Consider the following 22,830-nt stretch of genomic DNA (forward strand, 5'->3'; position numbering starts at 1 on the left):
TCTGTAGGTTTATTCCGTAAGAACCAGCAGGTCTGCTGAGATGAAGTGAAATGCTTGTTTTCTTTTGCCTCTTGAAGGGTAACTGCGCCTTCTTTAACCTACACATACAGACATAGCCATCAGTTTCGGCCACTTCAAGTGCTGGGGCAGTAGCTGGGTTGGTAGTATTCTTGTCTGGCATATATGAAGTCCTGGGACTCATCCCCAATGGTACAGAAAGCCAGGTCTGGTGCATGCTTGCAATTCCAGCACCTGGGAGGCGGAGGCAGGAATATCAGAAATTTAAGGCCATCCTTGGCTACACAGCCAATTTGGAAGCCAGCCTGGGCTACATGAGGCTATTTCAAAACAGAAAATACAACCAAAAGAACAGATGTGACCAGGAATGTACACAGATACTCATGCAGTGTGGCAAGGGCCATGCGTATGAGCCAGCCCTCCATGATGGCTGGCCTCGGGGGTGTCAGCAACAGAAAACCCAGGCAAGGCAAAACCACCAAGAACCAGTTCATGCCTCCTCCTGCTTCCCTATCTTAAGTTATATAGGATGTTGCTTTCAGCTTCAGAACTTGCTAGGAAACCAAACAGTGGCCAAGCAGCAGCTGTTGGCCGGCCCCCCAAATCCTCCCACTCTCCCAGTAACAGGACCATTTCTAGCTCAGTTTGAATGTAAGTGAGATTTTTAGCATGTCATGGAGAGACAGGACATGACCCTGGTAAGTCTGAGGGGCTAAAGAAACATGCAAGGTCAGTCACCCCACTGGCCAAGGTTTCAGGCTGGAGATCACGGCTGTGGCAGTCTGACATCAGACAGCATCTCCAGAGGGCCAAGCTCCTCAGCTGGTGAGCTGAGCTCCCGGATAGATGGATAGATCTTCTGATCTGTAGCCTCGGTGGTGGAGGTGGCAGTAACTGTAGGTGGACTGGTGGTTGGACCACTGTTCTCTCTTGAGAAATTTAAGAATCACGTGGGTGTGCTCCTGAACAGGAGAGCAGCTTCGGGATGAGGACGTGAGAAGAAGGCAGCAGGGGAGGCATGCAGGATGTATGTGTGTGGCGGGACAGAAGGCCCACTGCAGCCTCCAGCAAGCATCAAGCTCTGTGTGAGCATAGCGAGGCCCAGCCGGGGACACCCCTGCTGAAGACAGTATGGCTTGAAGCCAAGCAGAGCCACTGATGGGCCGGCCCTTCACCCCTATTCTGGGACCATGTCACACGGTTCCTCGGCAGGGTCAGCAAAGAGATTTTACTCTGAAATCTGTTCTGAAAGGTTGGACAAGGGGCAAGACACGGATTCTCAAATCACCCTCCACTGACTTTATTGACACTAGGGGGTTTCCCTCAGAGTGTCCACCCAGGCCCACGGGTGGTGATGGGCATGTGTACACTCGTATGTGCACATGTATGTGTTTGTATGTACACACATGTGTATGCTCGAATGCACATAATTACTCAGCAACTACCTTTGTATAACTTCACATTTTTGGGATACAGAAATAGTTTTATTTTCTTAATGCAGCATGGTAGACATACAATCAATTATTCCCTAGAGTGTGCAATATAAATTATTCACATTAAAAAATTAATGACAAAGCCTGATGTGCGGGAAATATTAAAAACATACACCTAATTTTTATGTGTTTTGACCACGAACATTGCTAGCTTTATAAATCTGAATAAATACGACATGGCGCACAGTGGCTCGAGTACAGATGGGCCTGCTCCAGGCGTAGTGAGAAGCCGCTCTCCACTTTGGTCACTGAGATCCCGTGGTGGGCACGGGGTGGCTCTGAAACGCTTCCAGAACTACAGGAGGACGTCTCGGGCTTTCCTCCTATTCTCCCTTGTAGCGAGGGGGTCTTTTCTCCTTAAAAGCAAGAAGACCTTCCAGTCTGTCTTTCGTTGAGATGGTCTAAGAGACAAAACATGACACACACTAAAATATAAAACACAACAGTGTATCAAGCATTGACTACGAGAGCCACCAGCAGCTGCTGGGAAGGCTGCGTGTCCCCTGAACAAGTCTAAGTGTGTGGCCAAACTATTTTTAATCCAAAAAAAATTTTTTTTCCATTTCTACTATGCTTTAAAAGTGAGACATTTGATTTTTAGAGGCTAAACAGACAAAAGCTCAGGAAGCGGAGAGCCCTGGGCTTCCTCTGGTCCACCAGTTCCAGCAGCCTGGCTCAGAGAACACAGTCGGCGTTCTCATCCACTTGGATGTTCTGTGGGTTTGGACAGAAGTGTGACGTCATCTGTCACCACAGTGCACGGATGGACAGCTCAGCTGCCCAAGCATCCTTTGTTGTCTACATACCCATCTCCAACATGACAAACACCTCTTCCGGAACGCCACTGGGCGTCGGGACCCAGGACCCTCAGACCGAATCCTTTCTCAGAGCACTGTGACTTCAAGGGTCCTTTGTGACATTTTGTTACTTGACAGATCCTACCTTCTTCTCACTGTGCAATATTCTACCGCACAGATGTACCGGGTGGTCTATTCACCTACAGATGGACATCTTTTCGTTTTTTTATTCTTGAGACAGTCTCACTATACGGTTGAGGCCATCTTCAAAGTCTCAAGTTACCACAGGCTAGTCTTGACCTTCCTTGAATTTTAGTCTTGTGCCCCTAGACCTAACTTCAAAGGACATGTTGATTGTTTCTAGATTAGCACTTGTGAACAAAGCTTAGTGGCAGGTTTTTGGGCAGATATGTCTCAGTAAACATCAAGGGGCACAGCTGCTGGGTGTTGTGGTCAGAGGCCACTTGGCCTTACCTCAAACTGACAGCTCTCTTGGGGTTACTGAACAACTAACCTTGCAGCCACAGTGAGCGTCAGTGCCCACTGTTCCTAACTCTGGTCATTTAACACATACTCCACAGTCTTCAGTTTCCAAACGACAGGTGTTTGCAGCAGTCTTGGGTGGCGGTTTGTCACATTCTGTGGCGAGGTGGCTACTCAGGGCTCTTGTCCATTTTTAAAGTGGGTTTTCATGACCTTACTGTGCAGCCTTCAAAGTCCTCAATGTGTTGTGGATGTAAGGCCTTTCTCAGATCTATATTGTGGAAAGGCTGGCTTCTACATCCTTTCAGCCGAGTTCTACTGAGCAGAAGGGAATTTTAATGAAGTTAAACACTCTGCTCTTCTCTCTGGGGCTTTACATCGACATAACCAGGGACGAGCTTCCACCTACCTCTTCTGTATGGCTTTCCCACCACTGGGATGGAACTACGTTTTGTGAAAAGGATAAAGCTATGTGTCACGCATGTGGATGCCAGGATGCTCCGTGTTGCTCTTACGTGGCTGGGCTGTGGAGTCTCCTACCTCAGCCTTGGGTGCACTATCAAGCACTTTCACCAGCTCCACAAAGTCTTGAACCTGGGCGCTCTGGGTTTCCAGTTTCATCTTCTGGCCACACTGAGCTATCTACTCTGCATCTTGTCTTTGGACTCTGAATCAACCTTTTACTATAAAATAATGAGCTGAGATGCTTGCTGTTATAGAATTAAATGTACACACGTTTGTCTTTGTTTTGAGACGAGGTCTCACTTCACTGTGTCGCCCTGGTGGCCTTGGAATTCACGAGTGTCTCTGCTCCACCCCCACCACTGGAGTGCTGAGATCAAAGGTGTGCACCACCACACCCAACAGGACTGACTTCTGAATGTTGCCGAGTCTCCCTGCAACAAACAGGACTTCTAACACACAGATCATGATTTCTGCCATCAGTGTTCACTAATTTTCTGCTCTAGAGCTTGGTAGGCTTTGTTAAATGTTTTGACTACTAAGAAAATAGTCACAGATTTCCCTTGCTACAGGTATGCAGGATTAGTGTGATTTTGCTGTGACTTCCGTGGAGGATTTCCCACCGTTGATTTCTTGGAATTGTCTCAGACGGTTATGTCCGTAGCCTCATTTCTACCTTTTCAACATGTGTGCTTTCCATTTCTTGGTCTTGTCTTGTTGCAAGAGCTCAGCTCCTGACCTGAAGCTGACAGGACACTGGGTAGCCACCACTGCCTGACCCGGACGGGTGAGCACCGTGTCAGAGCAGGGTCTGCTGAGCTCACACTCTGGGGAGAGCTTTATGGAGAATATGGATCTTGACAAAGGCTTTTGCTTCGGGGAGTGGTGGTGTAGGTGTCTATCAATATAACCGTACACTTTTCATTCTCTTTGAAGAAAGAAGGCTCAGAACCCCAGGAATAGCCATAAATATTGCCACCACATAGCAGGGCACCCCTGTAAAGTCTCAGCATCAACTACTACCAACCCAGACGAATCCGCCCCGAGGGTGACAATGCACACAGTCACTGGATCTGTGAACATGTTACCTACCTGAGCATAGCAGGCTTCTTCTATGGCTAGCCCTGTTACTAAGTCAACCTGAGGATAAAATAGAGTTCATTTTATCAGTAAGGTAGATTCAATACAAATTCAAACTGAATAGCCCCATCCTAAACAACAGTGTCCTCTGACACAGCCCAACTGCTCAGAAGGATGTGCTGCCTGAGACTTGTAACTAGGCTCCTGAATTCACATCCTGACACACCATCTGGGAGCTGTGTAACCTGGGAAAGTTATGTGACCTCTCTGTGCTTCAGAGGTATGTCTGACAAGGGGCTAGCCTCAGTACTCATCAAATGAAGGGTAAGTGAGTGTTACTGGAAGAGTTGCCTGGCAGAGGGTAAGGACTATCTGGGGTGTTTCTGAAAATATTGTTAAGACTATTAAAGTACTGAAATAAGTCAAATACTTGTAATCTTATGAAACAGCACTCACTGCATGTAAACCCCCTCTCCAGACACTGGCTCACAGACAAGGAAGCTTTGGAGGGCCCCGTGTGCAGAGAAGAGCGAGCTTTCTCAGACTCCTGCAATAACTGAATACCAAAGCTGCAGTGGAGCGACAGCTCGGCCAGCTAGCAGTGCTCGCTGTGCAAGCATGAGGATCTGAATCCGGACCCCAACACTCATAAGAAGCTGGGCATGGGGGCCTACATGCCTGTCACTCTAGTGCTGGAGGGTGGAGGTGCACACAGGAGGATCACTGGAGCTTGCTGGCTGCCAACTTAGCCAAAAAACAAAAAAAAAAAAAAAGCAAGCTCCAGGATCAAGGACAGGTCCTGCCTTAAAACAGTAACATGGAACCTGAAAGAGAACACCTGACACTCTTCTTTGGTCTCAGTGTGCAAAAAAATGCATGCATAAGCAAATGAGCACACACAAACACTCTCTCTCTCTCTCTCTCCTTCTCCCCTCTCCTCTCACCCCACAGTTTATGAGACTCCGCACTGTCTGCCACTCTCCTATTCTAGGACGCTTCTCCTTTGAATTCATGTTCCCAGTGTGACACTCAACCCCCTCAGACCAGCCTGGGCTCACTGGTTCTCCCTGCACACATACGTTGAGATTCCAGGGAAAAAGTGATATATAGCACTGATGACCCCACTAGAGTGATATCAACAGGAACAAGGCTCCACAGGCTGTAGGAGCACCCTGAATTTTGCAGCTATGGCCCTAGGAGGAACCCCAGCAACGTCCATTCTGGAGACTAGGAAATGACCCAGCCGACTGGCTCTGTGGAGCAGCTGCCCTCCCCTTGGGCACTCACCTCCATCCCTTGGTTAATTGCTAGTTTGGCCACTCTCATTGCAACAGGCCCCTGAAATCAAAAGTAAAGAAATAAGCTCTAATTACTACTTAATGCAAATTATGAGGAATTCCTCAGCATAATTCACTTATTCCCAGTGCTGGATCCATGGATCAGCTAACAGTAACTGAGATGCTGGACAGAAACTCATTTTCTGAGCTTCAACTCTGGAGTGGCTCTCCCTGGTCAAACTGGGTCTTGAGGGCAGCAGGAGATGTGCAGTCCTTTGAGTGCCCAGCGCGCCTCAGCTACTGTCTCCCGAAGAGAGACTAACTAGTGGCGATGCCAGAGGTCAGGCTGGAGATGAGCTGGAGCCGTTAAGTGCTCCGAGACACACTTCTGTATTTGATACCTTTCCTGCCTCAGCATGGACAGCTGACTGCAGTGACGGCGGACACACAGACATGTGCCCTCGGGTATGTCTGGGTTCTGAGGGAAGAAGAGGACACCCTCTCTGAGAACAGCAGCAGCAACGTTCATACCATGGAAGCTCAGCTGCTGTCACTACTCAATTTACATCTGTGTACAGGAGTGAGCATCGATGTGCTGGATTTCGAATTGAATGGCCTTTTCTATTAAAATACAATATAGTGAGGCTGTGGAGAGGGCTTAGCGGGTAACAGGCTTCCTGGGAGCTCAGATCTCCAACACACACGAATAGCAGGTTAGCGTGGCAGCCTGCCTGTCTGTGATCCCAGCACTTGGGGAGGCAGAAACAAGCATACTGTGCTGACAGGACAGGTGAGTTGAACTATAAAGCTCAGGGCCCAAGAAAGAGATCCATGAGGTGAAAGACAATGGAGGAAGACATCATCAACAAACCCTGGCCTCTACGGGCATGTTCACACGTGGTCTCCTGACTTGGTAGGACACAGTGTCATTCCATATGCCTGGATGTGAGGCAGCACTCCCCTCCCCCATCATTTTCTCTCCACAGAGATGACTTAGGTTAGAGCAGAGTTGGTATACGAGCAAAGACAATTTACTAGAAAGTTACACTGTTTGTGTGTGTGTATGTGTGTGTGTGTGTGTATGTGTGTAGCATGAGTGACGTGTGTCTGTCTGTCTGTTGGTATACAATGCAACCCTCAGATTACTTTCAAATCTTAATTTTAATTGCTTTACTTGAGAGGCAGGGCAGGCCACCTCAGTGTGAGAGATGGGTGCTCTCATGGTACCTGAGGTAGAAACTCTCTTGCCAGGTCCAGCGCCTTCCTGTAGGCAGCATCTCCGTCCTGGTTCTGTTCTAACACATGGCTGATCAAGCCCACAGCTTTGGCTTCTTGACCGTCAAGAACTCGTGCAGAGAAGATGAGTTCTTTAGCCAGCGACATCCCGATGGCACGTGGTAATCTCTGTGTCCCTCCTGGAGGAGGAAGAGGAGGAAGAAGAGAAGGAAGAGGAGGAGGAGGAGGAGGAGGAGGAGAAGAGAAAAACAGCACGTGATGATTTGAAGTAAGTCCTAAAAATAAAACAGGGCCCGAAGATATTACTCGCTTCAAGAACGGCTGCAGTGTCTGGAGTTACCACATCAATGACATGGAAAGCAGGTAAGACCATCGTGTCCCAGAGTGGTGTGGGTACCTGGACACCTGGTATATTCTTCAGGCAAGGTGGGTCTGGCGAAGACAGGATTCTTGTGAGAATCCTTGATGGTGTGTGGATTGTGAGCTCACGTGAATTTAGTAGAGACGGAAGCGACGAAGATGAAAACCCTCACTGTTCCTGAAGGAAGGCCTCCCCACTGCTGAAGACGCTTGCTCACTTGCTAGCTCGCTCACTCACTCATACTCACTCTCACACACACACACATGCACTCACTCACACACTCATAGTCTCACTCACACACTCACTCATTCTCACATTCACTCTCACACTCACACTCACATGCACTCTCACAATCTCACACTCACTCTCATACTCAAACTTACTCTCACACTCACCTACTCTCATATTCACTCACACTTTCACTTTCACTCACACTCACCCACTCTCATGAACTTCCTCATTTCCACACACAACTACTCTCATACTCATACTCTCATTCACTCACACTTACATGAACTTACTCATTTTCACACTCACATCCACTCTCATACTCACTCTCATTCACTCTCACACTCACCCATCCTCACACTCAACACTCTCACATTCACTCAGACTCTCACATACTCTTCTCACTCTCACTCACACTCACTCACACTCTCTCATTCACACTCACTCACACTTTCTTATTCACTCACATACTTGAACACTCTCATACTCTCACTCACACTCAGTCACACACTCACTCACACTCATTCTCTTCCTCATTCCGATGTGTGCTCCTCTCTGCTGAGGAAGCTGGCTCTGCAGACAGGATTCTACACCCGGTCTTAGCTCTGGACTTGACGGCTCCGAGACCCAGGCCAAGGAAGAACAGTAGAACAGCCGCCCAGTTTAGGGTAAGCACAGGTCAGAGGCTAACACATCAACCTATAGACCAACTCACTGCAGCATCTTCTGGGGAAAAGGCAGGGAAGAGGGGCCAGATCCCCTTGGAGCTAGAGTGGTGGGTGGCTGTGAGCTGCCCAAACGCATGCTGGGAACTGAATCTAAGTCCCTTCCTAGAGCAATAAGGGCTCTTAACCACTGAGCCATCTCTCTGGCCCCAACCAAGAACATTTTAATCCTTAAAAATCATTCCTACCTTGCAGATTTTAACCTATCAGTAGGTTGAACTTGACAACACTATGAATTTCTTACTGAGGTTGGAGCCAGGGATGGTGGGAACTGGTGGACCCTGGTGAGGTCCTGATCCAACACTCACATAGCACTTCTGCTCTGTGGTGCCTGAGTGGATGTGGGACAGCCACAGTTGCACGTGCATGTTCTGAACATGCTCTCAAATACTTTGCACTGAGCTGAGGCGTCTGTCTCCATTGTGAGCCAGAGGAGGGAGCTCCCCTATTCAGCATTCCATGTGATCCCTGCCATCTTCAACCTGCCCCTGCCCGCCTCAGTAAATGCAGACTCTTCAGCAAGGCACACACACGGTTTACCATCCTGCCTTAACTGCCATCTGAAGCCCAGTCAGCCAAAACCAAACATTTGGGGGACGAATGTTCTCAAGAACGCATAAAGATGACAGTCAGCTTACACGGGCTCAAAAGCAGGTTCTTCCACAGAAGAACATACAAGATACATTTTGTATCTTCTAGTCTCTAGAGCAGCTCAGGGGCTCAAAATGGCTGCTGAAACCTTGCCATAAAGTCTGCAGAAAGAAAGAGAGGAGGAAAAAAAAAAGCATTCCACTTGAGGGAGATCTTAATGAAATAACGGCCAGTCACAACTGCTTGTGACTGCTCACTGGCAGCACTGGCTCACACACAGCTGTGGGGGGCATGAGGAATGTAACTGGGGCTCTGTTTCCAGTAGGATGGAAGTGGGTAGACAATCAGCAGTCACAAGCTCGACGGGCAAAACCGATTTGGTCACGTCACCGGCCTTTCACATTTACATGTTATTTGAGTTGGACAGAAGTAGACTGGACGTGTCAGACCTGGCTGATGGTTTCATTATTTAATGGAAGGCATCAAAACACCCTAGATAACAGCCTGACAAGGGTCCACTACATAAAGCGGGCAGAGGCTCCGGCAGGGCAAGCTTTTGCCAGAGGAGAAATGTAAGTTTTAAGCCCAATAAGCTGCCACCCTCTGTAACCTCGGCTGTCTTAGACAGGCCAAGAGCTCAGGTCAGTGGTGACCTGGCAGTGGGAACTTCAGCTCTTCTCCCACACTGCAGCCCTCGAGGCTAAGTGCAGACAGCAGACAGACACAACTCCCCTTAAGAAAGCTTTGACAGTTCACAATCAATTATAGTGTAATATACAAACAACTGAACATAATTTGGAGCCATCTGGTACGAAATGTAAACTGTAAAATCGGCAAGCTTGGCCTGGTTGGTTTGCCCTTCATCTCTCCCTCCTCTTGACTTCATAGAAAAAAAAAATCTATACTAACAAAAGGGGACACTTGGCACACGGACTTCAAGTTGAAAGCAACACAGGCCATAGCAGGGAATTTTACCAACAAAATTAGCAGTGACCTTTGACTCCGGAACTCCTTATAAATCCTCTCTCTTAACAGAGAGGCCCACACTGCAGCATATGCCCTTTTATGCAACAGACACACAGAGCTGTGCCAGAGGCTTCAGGCAAAGCCTTCTCAGTAGACCAGGCCCCGTGCTCACACGACTGACTTCTGTGTCACAGTCACAAAAAAACCACTGGCAGATGTAGCCTTCGGTCCATGACCCGTTGTTGAGCGTCAGAATGCTCTCCCCTCTCCATGCTCTGGGCATGCTGTAGAGCAGTGGGTGCGGGGAGCCCACCACCAGAACATATGAGGAGAAAACCCAACTGGCTGACGGGAGGCAGGACATCCTGAACCACACAAGGAGCTTTCTCTGCCTGGCTCCTGCTGACACCTCACGTAGAAGAACTAGAATGCTTCAGGACTGGACAGGAAGACGAAGCTCACACATCAGTTATTTTTACAAGGTCACCTAGGCAACTGGCAGCAAATGAGGCGACATAGTGCAGCTTTAAAGTTTCAGAATTCATTACTACAAACCTTTTCTACTAGACCTACACACTGTTAGTGGAAGACACGTCGGAGTTGCTTTCACTCATTACAAACAAAATGACGCTTCTTAAACGTTTCTATGTATTTTCTTTCTTTAACAAAAAGTATTTGCTGAGACACTGCTCTAAGTGTCTTAGCTTCTTGTTCTGGGGCTCTGGGGCTCTAACCCAGGACATTGTTAATTATGGGGAAAGCCCGGCCTCAGACCTACACCCGAAGCGGTAATCAGCCCCATGTCTCTTAATGTCTTAAAAGCACATTGCTGCAGACCAGACAGACAGCCCTCCTTTTGAAAGCTATGGGAGACAGGCAAAGAGCACTCTGACCGTTCCCAGTGCTGCCAGCACCACAGTGCCCTCTGCACCACATGCAGTCTGCAGGCTGAACTCCAGGAGGGTCTTAGGGGCATCTGGAGAACAAATGGCTACCTCATGATAGCTGCTTCTCACACAGGCCAAGTGGAGTCCGCAAGTCTGATATAAGTGGAGACCTTGCAAGCAGCAGGCTTCCACCATCAACACGTCATCCCAGAGAAGCTGCTGCCAGGAAGAGGGAGTCACTGAACCCTGCATGGCATCAGCTAGCTCCCTCACGCTACCAGCATAAGGCACCATGTCCCCACATACTTGTGACCATGTCTACTCTCCCATGTGGCGCGCCCCCATTTCAATTCCTATGTACACGAACGTGTGCTAGATTATCACAGACACCAGGAGGCTGGGTCTCCTTCTGTGATGAGTACTTAGACTACCAAATAAACCGGGTGTTTTGTATATATAACATGACACAAAGGAACCTGGCCTTAAAGGAGCCGTGCGTGAGGTACTTGGACACAGTGGCTTTGCTGGAAATACAGCTTTCACACTGACCATAGCTGACTGCTGGCATGAGCTGTCACACAGCCAGGCCACTCTGTGAGACCTGCTTATCACTCTGTCATGTGTTTTCCTTACATTTAAAAAAAACTCTGTGTGTGTGTGTGTGTGTGTGTGTGTGTGTGTTCGTGCATGTGTGTGTGAGTGTGTAAGTGGACAAAGACGAGCTGGGTGTCACCATCTGGGTGCTGAAAACTGAAGCTGGGTGTCTACAAGCTAGCACTGGTAACTGCTGAGCCATCTCCCCACCCCCACACCCCCTTACATCTTAAATGGTGAAAACCAATTATGCAATCGTGTTTCCAAACTCAGCGCGGTGTTAACTGTCTTTACTAAGCTCTTTACCAAGAAGAGGTTTCCTCATCTCTATGACCAGATGATAGGGCTGTGGTAGTCAGCTAGGGTGCACTGCACAGGACTCTACCAGTGGAAACATCTCTTGACTCACAGGTTCTGCAGGAACTCAGGAAGTATGTGCCTTTTGTCTGGCTCCAAGCCTCTCAGGGACATAGGCCTTTGCTGTAGGCTCCCTCTGCCTCTGGCCAACATTCTGTGTCCCGAACTCATGAGCAAGGTAAGAGGGCTGCCCCCTGGCATGGTGTGACTCAGTGGAGTGATGGAAGAGAGATAAAACACAGGGAGAGGTCACAGTCTTAACAACCTCTCCGAGGGATGTCAGCCCACGGAGTAAGCCTCCGGGGATGGTCACCCCTGTGAACAGGGCAGACCACGCAACACACATCCCTTCCTTCGTCTCTTTCTAGAAAGCCTGCAGAGCTTTCAGAAGTTACCAATGATCCTCATCCTTTCCAGGCTGAGGAGGAGAGAGAAACAACATGCCAACGAGGCCTCTTTAAAACACAACAAGAAGATAGGGGAAGAGTAACATGAAGGCACTGCTTTGGGACCTGCCCGTGACAATGAGGGTAGATGACATGGTGCACACACGATACAGTGCATACATGACACGGTGCACACATGTTACATGGTGTGCACACATGATGTGGTGCACATATGTGACATGGAGCGCACACATGGAGTGCTGTGCACAGCATGCATGCATGACCAGTGCATCCACATGACACGGTGTGCACACATGACATGGTGCACATGCATGGAACAGCATACATGCATGACGCAGTACATACACATGAAGAGCTATTACCACATTAGCAATGGAGCCAGGTGACGGGGGGTTCCCTCAGTGAGGGGCCTAAGGGATTAAGCCACAGTCAAGCATCCCTAGTAGCAGACACACACTCTGACTCAAATCTAACCACTACATACTTTCTTCTCACAAATGCCAGGCATTACCATCCAGCCAGCAAAATATTATTGAAAAAAGGAACATGGAAAAAAATTAATGTTTCCAAAATACAACCAAACAATGACTCAGAGATGAAGACATGAAAAGTTTCATTTTTCCTAACCAAAGTAGGTCACACAGTGAAAATGGCAAGATTCTGAAATAGCAGAATTATCAAGAACACACAACTAGCATCTAATGAGAGCCTCCTACACACTACACAGCTACGCCCGGAAGAATCCCAGAAGGCCATACTGTCATTACGCTCATGTGTCACATTGAAAACCTAGGCTCACAGAACTGCAGTGACAAAACCATGTGTGCACACATGCACATGAATGTTCATGAGTGGATGGTGGCAGATCATCTCCCTGCTTTACCTTGACATCAGGGGCCCAGGCCTCACGAGTCCCCCCCCCCCCAGCTCTCCTTTGATGGGCAAAGGCTCGGTGAGCATAATGAAAGGAAAGTCTGAAACTGACTGTGTCATCCCTGGAACAGCAGGGACAGTGGCAGAAAGCATTGAGTGAAGAGCTGGGCTCAGATCGGCCGTCAAGTACTGCGGGGGGGGGGTCATCTGTGCCTCTTGGGGGCAGGCTGCTCCCCACATGCTTTGCTCTGGAGACATACCCTACTTCCTATGTATTAAGGCCTGGCCATTGTCACACTGTCACTGTGAACTCTCTGAGGTCATGTGCTTGTGACCCGTCCACGTGGAGCTGCCCACTGAAAAACAAAGGGCAAAATGAGCAAATGCCAACAAGTGCAATGCTCGAGAGTTCACTGAGATGGACCAGCCAGCCTGGTAACTGGTCACCAGGGAAACCACTACACTCTGTAAATGCCAGCACAGGAAAGCCTTCCTAGAGAGGCAGTCCACAACTGCTCTGCATTAAGAAAGCAGGATGAGCATTCTCTGGGGCATAGTCCGGCAAGATGAGGCAATTCTAACTTACTGGAAAGATTATTTTTGTAAACCATATCCAACTACTGGTCAGTTTTTCAAAACTCTGAGTCATATCTCAAGAAAAACTGAAAAAAAAAAAAAGACAAACAACATTCCGAGGTTCAATCAAACACAGAAACAAAATATATCACACAACACCTTAATCCTCATCTAAATCACCAAGAAAACCCATGCCTAGCACAAGTGTCAGCTCCCTGTGCCTACCCCTGGCTGCATGGCTAAAAGGGAAGCCCCCATGCTCCCGACCACAGTTTCCTTTCTGAAGTTCAGTTCCCCCAGATGAGCGCAGCACCGTGGGAAACTCAGAGGTAGTTCATGGCTTGGCAATGGGGCAGCTTGGGCACATGTCCTGCTCCGTGCTGCCTTGTCCTAGGATGAGAAGTCCTCTCCTTCAGTGTGTACACTACTGCCCCATGCCGGTTGGAGACACGGTACAGGACTATTCGTGCTCACATGCACTGGCCTCTACATGCAATCCCATCAGGAGGGCTGGACCTAGAGGGGACAGAATGTAACAGGACTCATCTGTTGTTTTAAGCATACACTGGGAATCTCAGAACACAGCCCCTCCCAAAAGGGCAGCAGGTATACTAACAGTATTATTACAGTAACATTGGTCAAAGCTGTCATGATAAAATGTTGGGGGACTCCACAGCACTGACTACCCAGACTTCCTTCTCAGAAACTGCTTGTAAATAAACAGGCACGGAAGCTGAGCGCGTTTTTACTCTGCTTTTGCACTTTGATAGTTCACACTACTTTGGAGCACCACTGGAGGCTAACCTGTCTAAGACTGCCATGTTTTCATTCTGCCCACATCTCATGACCAGCTCCTTAGTGGGGAGCTGAGTGTATGGGTGGCAGGCCTGTCACAACGACAGACTATCCTCACTAAGGGGACCGTGGGGCACAGCTGACACTGTCACTGCTTCTGTGTGAGGACGTGAGGATCTGCTACCATGTGACATGGCAGCTGAGGGAAGGCAACAGTAGATCTGCAGTGTGTGTGTGTGTGTGTGTGTGTAATTAACCCACACTGATAATATTTTAAATGAAACCTTCACACTGATCATAAGCTTACAATGTAAACTGCAGAAACCCATAGGAAACTTAAGTCATAGCCAATTCCTCTCCCTTCAAAGTCCATGAAAAAACTAGTTGAAAGAGGCTTGGGGGAAGTTAAAACCTGTGTGGACAGACAGCCCTCAAGATGGAGAGGTACAGACCAAAGGACAGGTATTTGAAGGTCACAGCAAACTGGGATGCTAAACCACAGATGACTCCCCTCCACCGTCGCCCTCTTCAGGTGGTTCCCAGAACAGGGAGGTAGACACTTTGCTTTTTAACTAACAAAGTAGGGAAAAAGCCAAAAATATTACACTCACCCAGTCTAGGGACTGAAAAAATGACATAATCAAATGATTATCTCAAAAGATGCAGGGGACCTTCCTCAAAGTTTACTTTCTCTTCATGATAAAAGCCTCGAAGAAAGCAGGAAAAGAAGGAACTTTCTCCCACCATAATAAAAGCTATGCATAACAAATGGAGAGCCAGTGCTAGACCAACAGAAGGACCAAGGATAAGACAAAGGTGACTACCATTTCCAATTACTCACAGAAGGCTTAGCAAGCCAGAGCAGTGCGCAAGACAAAGAGAAAGTAGCAGACGGGACATGATTTGGAAAGGAAGAGTCACAGCATCCCCGTTTGGGAAAACGTGACCTTACCTTCTAAAGACCCTGAAGATCATAAGGAAACTCTCTGATCTGGCAAACACTTTCAGTGAAGTGGCAGGAAACAAAATCGGCGTAAAGAAACCGTCAGCCTCTCTGCAGACCCACAACAGCCAGCCAGGAGGGATTAGGAAAGCAGTCCCATTGTTGACAGCTCTGAAATGAAGGAGTGAATGACAGAGAACACAAACAAGACACACAGGAAGGAGCCCAACCAATAAGATGGATGATTTCTGTAAGAGAAATTGTAAGACACTGAAGAAAAATCGACTGAGGACTGTGGACAGTGGGAAGACGCCCCGTGCCTGCAGATCAGCCGATCGATGGTATCAAAGGGCCTTTGCTACTGAAGGCATCTACAGGGTCAACATAATTACCATCAAGACCCCAAAGACATTCTTCAAAGAAAAACAACACCAGAACTCACACCAAAGCACGAAAGACCCAGAAGAGGCAGAGCAGTCTTGAAGAGAGAAAGCAGGGGCAGAGGTATCACAATGACTGTTAGAGAGCCACAGTGACAAAGACTGCGTGGCGATGGACATGCACGCCAAGGATGCCACAGCAGGCCCAGAAATACGCGCGCACACCACAGTCATCTGACATTTACAACGGTGCCAAGAGTATAACTGGAGAAAGGGGAGCCTCTTCAATAAAGTACTGGGAGGGCTGGACATGCAAATGTACAAAGTCAAAGTAGATCTGCCTCTCACTCTGAGTAAAAATCAACTCACAATGGGAGTGAGACCTGACATCATAACGCTATTAGAAGGAACTCCAGGATACAGGCAGGCAAGGACTTTCTGAACAGGACTCAACAGCTCGGAAACAAGAGCAAGAACTAACAAGCGGGGTTATACCGTGTTTAAAAAGCTTCTGTAGAGCAGAGAAAGAGAAGGACAGAGTGGGAGACACCAGCAGACATCCCGTGGGTGTACACACAGAATGTAAGAACATGAAACACAAAAGCCTCAAATAAGCCCATCAAGGGCCAAACGAAACGGATAGGCACATCTCATTGCCAAGAATAACTGACCAAAAAGTACATCAAGAAATATCCAGTGTCCTCAGCACCTGTGCGAAGAATAGCTCTATACACACACACACACACACACACACACACACACACAATGAAAACAAAATCAGATGCTGGAGAGAGCACACTGCAGTAGGAATTAGACGGGCACAGCCAGCACGGGAGTCAGCATGGAGCATGTGCAGAAATCTAGAACCCTATCTCCCCTCTGACCCAGGCACGCCACTCCCCGGAGCGCCCACAGGAATGTAGGAGCAGACGAGAGAGACGCCTGCACACATGTGCTTACTGCAGCACCGGTCATGACAGCCATGTCGACTCAGCACTGGTGACATCAGCAGAGGAACAAATAAAGAAGGCCTGTGATAGGCACACACTGGGGAGCTATTCCGCCATAAAGAGGAGTGAAATCACAGGTGTCTGCCACAGGCGGGTGGAGATGGAGATGTCACACTAAGTGAAATAAGCTCAACTCAGAAAGACAAACACTGCACGCTGGCCTGCTTATGCTCTCCTCTCATGGGGAAGGGGGGACGTGCAGAGGGGACTACCTGAGAAGAGGAAGGGGACTACTGGGAAGGAGTAGGGACTAAGGAGAGAAATGATCAAAACACACTACACACACACACACTACACACACACACACATTCACACTCTCACACACTCACTCATACCACACATACACATATACCACACACACCATACACACACACTACATATATACATATACCACACACACACACATACACACATCACACACACACAATCACACACACACACACACACACCACACATACACATGTACCACATACACCACACACATACACTACACATACACATATATACCACACACACCATACACACACACTACCTATACACTACACACATACACTATACATACATACTATACACACACACATATACCACACATACCATACACACACACCTCCTATACACTACACACACACATACACCACACACATACACACATACAGAATGTCAACAAAACTGCTAATCATGTACAGTAAATATATGCCAATACAAAACAGGAGTCAGCTCCTCCTCGGTCACTAATCTCCTAGTGGGCAGATACAAACCGTGGGCCTAAGAAGCTGAGCTCAGAGGCTACGTGAGAGGTGTGCATGAGTGGAGAAGAGCAAAGCCTGGATCCTGGCAGCTTCTCTATCAGCGCTGCCACCCACCTCAGGCTGTGGAGACTGTCACTACCCTCCCTGGCCAGGCTGTTCTTGCTCCTACTCACATAGCATGATACTCCAGTCATTTGTGAAAGCACGCTGTGTGGTCTGTGTGTGTGTAGACAGATGAGAGCCACTACCCTTCCCCAGACCCAGCCAGGGCTGGGCTCTACCCACGCGTGTTCGTGGCCGTCTCAGCACGAGCCTGCAGGAGGATGGAGGGCACAGGAAGCGGGTCTCATCACTCAGCTGTCCTGCACAATCTGGCTGACCAGACATTTGAGTGGGCCCAGACAGCAGCACCTGCTCATAATAACTAGAACCAGTAACACGTTTGTGTATTAAAAAAAAAAGAAAAAACCTTGTCAAGTTTAAGAAGACAAAGGGGGGAAACTAGCAAACAAGAGAAAAGCATTGCCAGTGGAAACAGTCAGATAAGGAGCTGATTCCTCATAGCCAGAAATCCTGAAACTGAAACCAGCAGGCTAAACACGGAGAGAGGGCAAAGCCTCAAATAGACATTAAAATGTCAATCTGGCTAGGAAAGAGACCTGTGAGGTACACAGACTCTGAACGCCCTGGTCATGTATCAGACCAGCATCTACCTAAGGTCGGGGGAGGAGGCTAGTAGAATTGCCACAGCCCCCTTGGAACACCTACCCTTCAGAGTTCAGGCTGGCCCAGTCTTGAGGACCTCCTGTGATACACTGTGCGAAGCTTTCGCCTGTGACATTATTTTAATAACAAAGAAAGGAGAACAGAGTCCGTGTGTGCCTACACAGGGTGGGGTGCACGGATGCTGCAATGGAGGAGAGAGCCAGGGTGACATCCCTGCAGCTGTAAAAATAATTGTGCAGGAAGGAGACTCACACAGACCACTGTCACGGAGCAGATGCTGCCACACCGCTCAGGTGGAGAGAGATGCTCAACTTTTTAACAAAATTCCAAAGTGTTCCCTAAATTGTGTCTAGCATTTCACAGGCAGTGCATCAACGTTCCAGATGCCCCAGGACAACAGCACCGCCCAGCGCTGACCGTGGACGTCAGCATGTGAGTCTGCGTGCCCATCGCTCCAACCACAGCGTCTGCGTGTGAGTCTATAAGCCTGTGACTGCAGATACTCAGTATCTCTTCATGCTCTTATCTGTCGCCCTCCACTTAGGGAAATGTGCTCAAATCTTCTGGCTCTTTCTTCAACCAGGTTAATTTTCCTCCTATTGATTCTCAAGGGTTCTTTACATATGGCAAGCACAAAGTCCTCCATCAGTCAGGCCCTCGTACTGTACACAATTTCCCTGACTCCACCGTAACAGTATCTTCTGAAAGCAGACTTTTTCATTTGGATGGATCTGGCTGTTGCCCTGCACGTTATGGGGATGGTTCCAGGACCCCTGGTTTAGCTGCCAGTAAATTCTCAAGTCCCCAATGTAAACGATGCAGTATAGCCAATCTATGTTAATTCTCCTGCACATGCATAAGCTGTCTCTAGATAACTAGGCAAATTAAACACTATGCAAGAGGTGCTGTACTGTAATGTTCATGGAATAATGACGAGAAGACAGTCCACACGAGCTCAGGACAAAGTCTCCAGATGTTTGTGGCCTAAAGTTAGATACAGTCGCAATGACGAACTCTGGGATGCAGAAAGCCACACATCTCTATGTTCTTCTCAAGCAGATGACGTTTTTGGAGTCTGATAATTCAGAGACCCTAACTTGCTAACTCATGATCAGAAAGATTGTTTCCCCTGAACTTTGTTGTGAGTTTTTACTTGAGGTTTCTATACTTGGGTCTTTGGTCTACATTTGTCATTTCTGACTGGGGAGACATGGAGGCTGAAGTTTACTCTTTGCATGGGGATAATCAGCAGACAAGGACTCCTTCCCAACAAGCTGCCTCTGACCCAAGCCTTATTATAAAATGTTTACATTTGTATTAGTTGTTATTTTTGTCTTGGGGGAACGAAATGCTTCAAAATGATGTTTCTCTTTCTAAAATACCTGTAATTATTAGAAACTTGAGCACAAGAGTCTAGCAATGCTGTGAACAGCAGACGGGGCTGGGAAGAGGAGCCTGGCGCAGGTTAGCATGTGGGCGTTAAACGGCTGGCAGGGGCTCCTGCTTGGATGTGGTTCACACAAGCACATCCTTATCAGCAGGGTGACCCTTCTGCTCATGGCCTTCAGTGACAAAGCTGGCTTGCCTACAGGATAGGAACTGCAGGTAAATGGTACAGAAGAAAATGAGGCAAAGGATCTGAACACTGACCCAGACAGAGCTCTGCAGGAGGCACAGCCTGGCCGAGACACAGGAAGTGCTTCTAAGGGAATCTAGGGAATCATCCTGTCGGCCGGCTGATTGTGTCAGCTGCCTGCACACAGCCAGCAGTAACATAGCATCGGTGTAAGACACATGTAAAAAGCAGACTCGTAACTCAAATTACAGATACTACAGACAAGCATAAAAGCTGTACCTAAAATGTGTTTCAAGTACTGTCTCCCTTCACTTTAAAAAGAAAATTAAGGATTTTTTTTAAATGTGAGAGCTCCTTAAAATTTATAGTCTCTGTTACTCCTTTCCTGAGGAAATTACCGAAAGGGAGGAGAAGCCGCCAAGCCAGTGGCTCTCAACCTTCCTAATGCTACAACCCTTTAATACAGCTCCTCTTGTTGTGGTGACCCCAACCATGAAATTATTTTCATTGCTACTTCATAACTGTGATTTTGCTATGGTTATGAATCATAGCATAAACATATGATATGCAGACGGTCTTTAGTGACCATGTGAAAAGGTGGTCCAACTCCCAAAGGGGTTGCAACCCACACTCTAGATCAAATGCATAAGGTCAGAAGACTGCCCTGGGTTAGCTTTCTTGGGGGACAGTCTACAGATGGAAGCATCCAAACTGTGGCTCCCCAACTCCCAAAACCCTACCCATCCATTCACCCACCTCAGTCCTGGAGGGCACTGGTGGGCTAGGATGCAGGTTTTTCTGATTTCCCTGACATTTTGTTTTAAATATCTCACCACATTAGACAGTTCCTCCAGGGGTCCCATCAGGTACATCGCTCAGCAGGCCCGCTGTGCATGGCACTCGGGGGGTCTGATCTTCTGCTCGCCCGAGAGACTGGAACTTGCTAGTAGCTTCTGCTCATAGATGTTTCCCAGATACTCAGAGGTCCAAGGAATCCCCTTGCCTTTGCGTCTCCAGTGCTGGGATTACAATCACACCACCGCATCCTGCTTTTTAAGTTGGGTTTTGAGAATTGAACTTGGGTGCTCAGACTCGCATGGCACGTTCCCTACAGACTTATCCAGCTCCCCAGCTACCACCCACCCCCTATTTGGTAGTGTCTGACTGTGGCATTGACCACCACTGCACCTAGGAAACAACCTGGGAATGTGTGCACCCTCCCTAAAATTCCACTTTTTCCAGCCTGAAGTGACTAGTGGAGAACAGAAGGAAGCTGAGAAGCCGTTGTTTTCTTCTCTCCATCATGTTTGTGAGCTTCTTAAATAGACATTCCCAGGCTTCCAGTGTGCAGTTGTTCTGACTAGTTTCCTATCAACTTGACACAAGCTAGAGTTTCTGAAAGGAGGGAACTTCAACTGAGAAAATGTTTCCATAAGATCCATCATAAGGCATTTTCTTAATTAGTGATTGACGGGGAGGGCCCAGCCCATTGTGGGTGGTGCCATCTGTGGGCTGGTGCTCCTGCGTTCTATAAGAAAGTAGGCTGAGGCATGCCATGAGAACAAGCCAGTAAGCAGCACCCCTCCACAGCCTCTGCATCAGCTCCTGCCTCCAGGGTCCAGCCCTGGTTAAGTTCCTGTCCTGACTTCCTTCAACGATGAACAGTGATGTGGAAGTGTAAGCTGAATAACCCCTTCCTCCCCAGGTTTCTTCGGCTGTGGTGTTTCATCGCAGCAACAGTAACCCTGACTAAGGCAGCAGTGGATCATGGGTGTCCTCCACTGCATCTGTTCTTCCTGTTGTAACGGGGAAAACACTGTGATGCCCACGCTATTCTCAAATTCCTGGGCTCGGTGCTTCTACCATAGCTTCTGAACTAACCAGGGCTCCCAGCACATGCCACCATGCCCTGTTGGTGATATTCATCATCTAATGACAGCAGACGGACAGTGAGTCACCTCCAAGACAAGGCCCTATCAGATTGCACGTGACATGCATGACCTCAACACCCAGGTGCTATTTACTCTAACACTAGCTCTCTGCACTAGGGATCGTGCATACCTCGGGCTGCTGTGAGGGCAAATGGACCAGGTGGAGAGAAGTCACTACACTGGCTGCGACTCCCGCCCTCTTCTTGTCTGTGCCCTGGGACAGCAGCAGTAATCTGAGCACCCCCAACCCAGTCCCCCAGCTAGGGGCCCCTAACATCGGGAGCATGCTGACATAGTCAGTTGTCAGACTCTTACAAGCTGTCCTCCGTGAGGGAGCCGGCCTCCTCTCACTGCCCTGCTCCAGCAGAGGCTGTCTGGGGAGTGCACCCTGTGCCTTTAGCTTTCCATGAGAACTCAGGAAAGATTCGCCTGCGGGAGCTGCACTACTTACTGAGGAGGAGCTGGGCTTCTGAGAGGGGCCACTGGAGAGTGGTAAATACGAGTCAATCATGGCTCATCAAGTACTCATTACAAAAGCCAGAAAGAGCCTGTAAAAGAAAAAGGGAAAGGGGAGGCCGAGTGTGGCATACTTGCTGGGACAGAGGCCTCTCCTTTGTCCTGACTCCTGAGCCTGCTCACTGGCTCCCTGATAATCCTGTGGCCTCTGTGCAATCCACTCAGGACAGAAACATTTCCACTTACTCCTGAGCATGCTCATTGGCACCCTGATAATCCTGTGGCTCAATGCATTCCACTCAGGACAGGGACAAAGTCTTACACTGACTAAGCAATGGATGGTTCCCATGACCCAAGTACTGTGACTGTACACAGCTGCCCCCCATGTCCACAGGGTCTGCACCCACATACTCAAGCAACCATAGACTGAAAGCGCACAGACTTCTGTCCTCGTCCCTACTCTCTGCCCAACAGACATCTGCACCATATCAGCTGCTAGAATATCAGCTGCTAGAGGTGACTTACGGTATGGGGAGTGTGTGCGGGTCACGTGCAAATGTGCTCTTCACTAAGGGATCCTAGCTCCTCAGACTGCAGTCTCCTCAAGGGAAGGGTGGCTTGGAAGCAACCTCTAGCAAGTGCTGCGGGCAACACAGCTAATGTGTGGTAATCGGGTAGGCCATCTCTGTTCCAGTTCCTTCAGCAACCTCTACGGTTAAGTGGTTCTCTGTGTCTAGTTGAGCTAGCAAAGCTGCTCATCCACCTCTTCCCTATGCACTTACCCATCCACCTCTTCCCTATGCACTTACCCATCCACCTCTTCCCTATGTACCTACCCATCCACCTCTTCCCT

At 48.4% G+C, this 22,830-nt stretch overlaps 1 protein-coding gene across 1 annotated transcript in view; it reads right to left on the reverse strand.

Moving 5' to 3' along the window:
• Window positions 1-1,468: 1,468 nt before the first annotated feature.
• Window positions 1,469-22,830, reverse strand: part of Auh (AU RNA binding methylglutaconyl-CoA hydratase) — a 97,972-nt gene continuing 76,610 nt past the window's right edge. Inside the window, exons 7-10 of the mRNA XM_028772125.1 lie at window positions 6,838-7,025; window positions 5,621-5,671; window positions 4,346-4,393; window positions 1,469-1,912 (exon numbers count right to left, since the gene is read on the reverse strand). Coding sequence (XP_028627958.1) covers window positions 1,835-1,912; window positions 4,346-4,393; window positions 5,621-5,671; window positions 6,838-7,025 — 365 coding nt within the window. The 3' untranslated portion in view covers window positions 1,469-1,834. The remainder of the gene's footprint in view (window positions 1,913-4,345; window positions 4,394-5,620; window positions 5,672-6,837; window positions 7,026-22,830) is intronic.

Source organism: Grammomys surdaster, unplaced genomic scaffold (genome assembly GCF_004785775.1).
Source record: "Grammomys surdaster isolate TR1022 unplaced genomic scaffold, NIH_TR_1.0 211, whole genome shotgun sequence".
In the NCBI taxonomy this organism is placed as follows: domain Eukaryota; kingdom Metazoa; phylum Chordata; class Mammalia; order Rodentia; family Muridae; genus Grammomys; species Grammomys surdaster.